The sequence below is a fragment of the Penaeus vannamei genome, chromosome 7 (genome assembly GCF_042767895.1).
Source record: "Penaeus vannamei isolate JL-2024 chromosome 7, ASM4276789v1, whole genome shotgun sequence".
NCBI lineage: Eukaryota > Metazoa > Arthropoda > Malacostraca > Decapoda > Penaeidae > Penaeus > Penaeus vannamei.
Window position 1 is genome coordinate 39468279 of NC_091555.1, and position 5000 is coordinate 39473278.

At 43.5% G+C, this 5000-nt stretch overlaps 1 protein-coding gene across 1 annotated transcript in view; it reads left to right on the forward strand.

Moving 5' to 3' along the window:
- The first annotated feature begins 3109 nt into the window (after positions 1-3109).
- The window catches only part of LOC113827364 (uncharacterized), a 6343-nt gene continuing 4452 nt past the window's right edge, over positions 3110-5000 (forward strand). The window contains exons 1-2 of the mRNA XM_027380245.2: positions 3110-3348; positions 4571-4678. Of these exons, the coding sequence (XP_027236046.1) occupies positions 3249-3348; positions 4571-4678 (208 nt within the window). The 5' untranslated portion in view covers positions 3110-3248. The remainder of the gene's footprint in view (positions 3349-4570; positions 4679-5000) is intronic.

Consider the following 5000-nt stretch of genomic DNA (forward strand, 5'->3'; position numbering starts at 1 on the left):
GCGGAGGGAGAAGAGTAAAAAAGAGGTGGAGGGAGGGTGAGATGAGAGAAAGGAGGGAAAGGGAGGGAAGTGGAGGGAGGGGGAGATGAGAGAAAGGAGGGAGAGGGAGGGAAGTGGAGGGAGGGGAGTGGAGGGAGAGAGAGGGAGATGAGGGAGGGAAGTGGAGGGAGGGAGGTACAGGAAGGGAAGTGGAGGGGTTGAGGAAGGAGACTAATAAGGGAAGGAGAAGGCTTGCTTGCACGAGTAGGGGGGGCATGGAGGATTAGGAGGGGGGGAGAGGGTACAAGGAGGGGGGAGAGAGAGGAAGAGGAATAGGAAAGGAACAGCGAAAGAGGATAATAAGGAGGAAGGGAAGAACAGGATAAGAATAAAAGAACGAGGGTGAATGAGAAGAGGCCGGAATGGTAGATAGAAAGAGAATAAGATAAAGAAGAGAGAGGGAGGAAGTGGTTAAGACGAAGATAATAGAGGAGGAACGCAAGAAGAAAGACATTATGAAAAAATAAAGAGGAGAAGAGGAGGGCAGAGATAGATGAGAGAGAGAGAAAGAAGAGGAAGAGAGAGAGGCGGAGATAAATGAGAGGAAGACGAGGAAGGGAAAAGAATAAGGTATTGAAGAGAGAACGGCAAAGAAGGACAAATTGAAGAAGGGGAAAAAGGAAGAGGAAGATGATAGAAGAGATATTGAGGAGGTTGAGGAGGAGGAGGAGGAGGGGAGGGAGAAGGAGTATGAAGGGGAGGGAGAGGAGAGAGGACATGAACTGGAGGAGGAGAAAGAGAAAAAAGGAAGAGAAGGAGGAGGAGAAAAGAAGAAGAAGAGGAGGAGGAGAATGAAGAGAGAGGGAAGGGGAGAAGGGTGAAATGAAGAAAAAGAAGGAGTAGGAGGAGAAGGAGGAGGAAGCACAGAGGGCAATGGAGGACAGTAGTAGTAGTAGTAGCAGCAGCAGTAATAGTAGTAGTAAGAGGAGTATGAGTATGAGGAAGAGGAAGAGGAAAATGAGGAAGGAGAAGGGCGGAATGAGGAAGAGCGAAATCTCCTGTTGCCCGGGGGAAGGAGGAGGAAAGGAAGGAACAGAATGGAGATAAGAAAGGAGGATGAGGAAGCGAAGACGGGAAGCAGAGAGAAAAACAGAAAAAAAAATCCACCAAAGAAAGACAAAAAAAAAAATAATATATAAATAAAAAGTAAAGTGAGACTAAATATAAAAGAACAAACAAATAAGTAAAACCAGATAAATAAGACATAAAGAAAGCCGACGGGTTTAATTAAGACAACGCGCGGCGGGGGGAGGGGGAAGGGAAGGGGGAAGGGGGAAGGGAGAAGGGGGAAGGGGAGAGGGGAGGGGGAAGGGAGAAGGGGAGGGATGGGAGGGAGGGAACGCAGACGGCGACTCGGGAGATACAGGAACTGGGGCCGTGACAGGCAGGAAAGGTATGTTTCTCGCCGCAGGTCAGGAGTGCCCAGGGCTGCACCTGCCGTTCCTCTAGATTAGTGAGGGAGAAAGATGGCGCTGATATAGTCTCTCTCTCTCTCTCTCTGTCTCTCTGTCTCTGTCTCTCTAAGTCTCTGTCTCTCTGTCTCTCTCTCTCTCTCTCTCTCTCTCTCTCTCTCTCTCTCTCTCTCTCTCTCTCTCTCTCTCTCTCTCTCTCTCTCTCTCTCTCTCTCTCTCTCTCTCTCTGTCTCTGTCTCTCTCTCTCTAAGTCTCTGTCTCTCTCTCGCTCTCTGTCTGTTGGTCTGTTTTTCCTATTGCCTTTGTCTGTCTGTCTTTCTTTCTCTTTCTCTTCCTTCTTCTCTCCTTCTCTCTCGCTATTTCTCTTTCTTTTCCTTCTTCCCTCTCTCTCTCTCTCTCTCTCTCTCTCTCTCTCTCTCTCTCTCTCTCTCTCTCTCTCTCTCTCTCTCTCTCTCTCTCTCTCTCTCTCTCTCTCACGAGCTTGCTCTTTAGCTCTCTATCTGTTTTAGTGTGTGTGTGTGTGTGTGTGTGTGTGTGTGTGTGTGTATGTGTGGGGGTGTGAGCGAGTGAGTGTGCGAGTTAGAGAGAGTGTGTGTGCGTGTGCGTGTGAGCGAGTGAGTGTGCGTTTATTAATGTGAGTGTGTGAGTGAGAGTGAGTGAGTGTGTGAGAGTGTGAACGAGTGAGTGAGTGTGCGTTTATTAAAGTGAGTGTGCGTTTATTAAAGTGAGTGTGAGTGAGCGTGTGAGTGAGTGTATGAGAGTGTGAGTGTGAGTGTGAGTATGTGTGTGCGTGTGCCTCTCGATCGAACGCCGAATGACCTCGCGTTTGAATGAATGTACAGCCGAGTCACTCCTCTACAACCCGGAAACATAAACACTTTCGTTGGGAAGATGAAAAAAAACACAATGAATTGTTCTTACATAATTAGCGACGTTTCTCTTTATCGTTTAGCTTCTGTATATCTTTCTTTCCTTTTGTTTCGAGCCGAGTAAAAGTCTTGACTTTTTGTGACCGGGGTCTATTAACGTTTAATTATGTTGCATTATTTCCCGGAATAGCAATATATTGTGCACTGTAAGACATTAAATCATTTAAAAGATTACACGAAAAGACACGAATCTGTTTCACATTGCTGTGTAAAGATTGTTTAAATGACCATATATTTCGTTTAATATTTTTCAAGAACCCATGATCAGAATCCGTGACTTTCCCGAAAGTTATTGGCGATGAAATTACAAGATTCCTCTAACCCGGGAAGGTCGAAGCAAGCACGGAGGGTTTCCCAGCCATTACGGAAGTGACTCCAGACGTCGAGGGTTTGGTGTACTTCCTCCTACAACAACAGTACTGCAGCTGGGACGCCATTGGCTCGTAGGCTTTTCCGTTTCTTTGCGATGGCTTGGGCTTCGACGCGACAGGACGACCATCTTGAGGAGGTTGTTCGTTCCGGTTCTGATCGTATTCGCGTCCTTCTGGATTCGCTCAGGCGTGTAATATAGTCTCTAAGGCGAGTCGTTTTAAGCTTATCTTTTCTCTCGATTCGCGGGCCACGGTCGACGTAAACAAGTAAACAAGAATGTCGCAAAGGGAGGGAGGAGGGGGGGAGAGGGAGGAGGGGGGGAGAGGGGGAAACCCACGAGCGGGCGGATGCAGCGGGGACGAGGCGGCAGCGCCCAGCCCCACCGGCGGGCACACTTAAAAGTAGTTGGGGATGGCGAGGACGAGGCAGTGTGAGCTTAGCCGTCGTCAGGACTCGGAGTGTGATTAGCCCGCGTGCGTGTAGTGTGTAGAATACCATGGCTGCCTCGTCCTCTTGTCTCTTCGTCGCCCTCGCCCTCTGCCTCGTCGGGTCGTCGTGGGGGGAGGTGCACGAGATCCCCGTCAGGAGCTGTGATGGTATGGCATTGTGTGTTAATGGTTGTTTCATGGTTGCGTCGTCGTATTCTAAACTCGTTAACGGGCTTGTTTCTGAGCGTCTTCCTATTGTGTCTGTATGTTGATTTAAATTTAGGTTACCATGTGTTAATATAGGTTGTTAGGGCTTTGATTTATTATATATTATTATTATCCTGATGCTTTTTGTATTTGAATAATTTCGAACAGTTTATTATTTATTGTTTTTATAGTTCATGAATTATCAGAAATCGAAACGTATTCAAAGTCAGGCTGTACGTGAAGAAATAACTAAGATTGTATTACATATTGCATTAGGAACCAGAATGATAATCAGCTCCCCCTAATGACACGCTGGTCCCGTTAACGTAGTACTATCTGTTGTATGAATTTATGAATGGTGTCGTATGGCCGATAGAGGGCTTGATATGCTAGTAAATTGATGGTTTAACAGAAGAGAATGTTTGTTTTGAAATATCACTAATAATACCAAGCTTTTGTTAAGGATTATATATATATATATATATATATATATATATATATATATATATATACATATATGTACAAGTGTGTGTGTGTGTGTGTGTGTGTGTGTGTGTGTGTGTGTGTGTGTGTGTGTGTGTGTGTGTGTTATATACAGAATAGATAGATATAGATATATATTGCACTGGAGATACAAAAAGTTCATGCAAGTCATACAGCGATATTTATAAAGTCAGCTTGAAGGCAATACTTATTTGTTACCATGAAAATGTCCTACACATAATTAGTCAAAATTGCAATAGCTAAGGGGTCTTGCTAGCAGTGTGGAAACACATGTGCTCAATTTTAAGTATTACAAGTATTAAAGTTAGTATATAATCCTTGTTATATTTTCCTACAGAAGAATGTGCGTTTTCTCGCAAATTCGCATACAAATGCATATAGAATCTCCAATGCTTCTGTTATGATAATATAAACACCTCAAAATTTAACTCACATTTCGAAATTTGCTAGTGTTATATTCACCAATAGCATCCGTCTGCATTCGAGAGAGAGAGAGAGAGAGAGAGAGAGAGAGAGAGAGAGAGAGAGAGAGAGAATATACCCAAACCGTAGGTGCTACAAGTAGTCACACCAATGTATACAATTACGACTTGTATAATGTACAATCACATACATAATCACTTAATGACTTGACTTTCTCTCTTTTAGTTCTTTAATGACAAGAATAATTTCCTCACAGGAGCCACAGCGCCAAGCAGCCTGAAGATGGAATGCACACAGTATCTCCGTGGGACTTGCATACTCGAGAAAGGGCAAACATACAACCTCACAGCTGAGTTCACGCCAGGTGAGTGAAGACGCGACCTTTTTTGTGAGTGACCCCGTGCTGTGAATTTTTCGGAGTGGGTGTTTTTGGTAGTAGCTGTTATTATTATTATTATTATTAGTAGTAGTAGTAGTAGTAATAGTAGTAGTAGTATTGATGTTATTGTCATTATTATTGATGTTATTGTTGTTGATATTATTATTAATATTATTATTATTATAACTATTATTGATGTTATTTGCATTATTGATATCATTATTATTATTATTTTATTATTATTATTATTGTTATTATTATTGTTATTATTATGATGATGATTATTTTAGGGGAAAGGGGATTAATC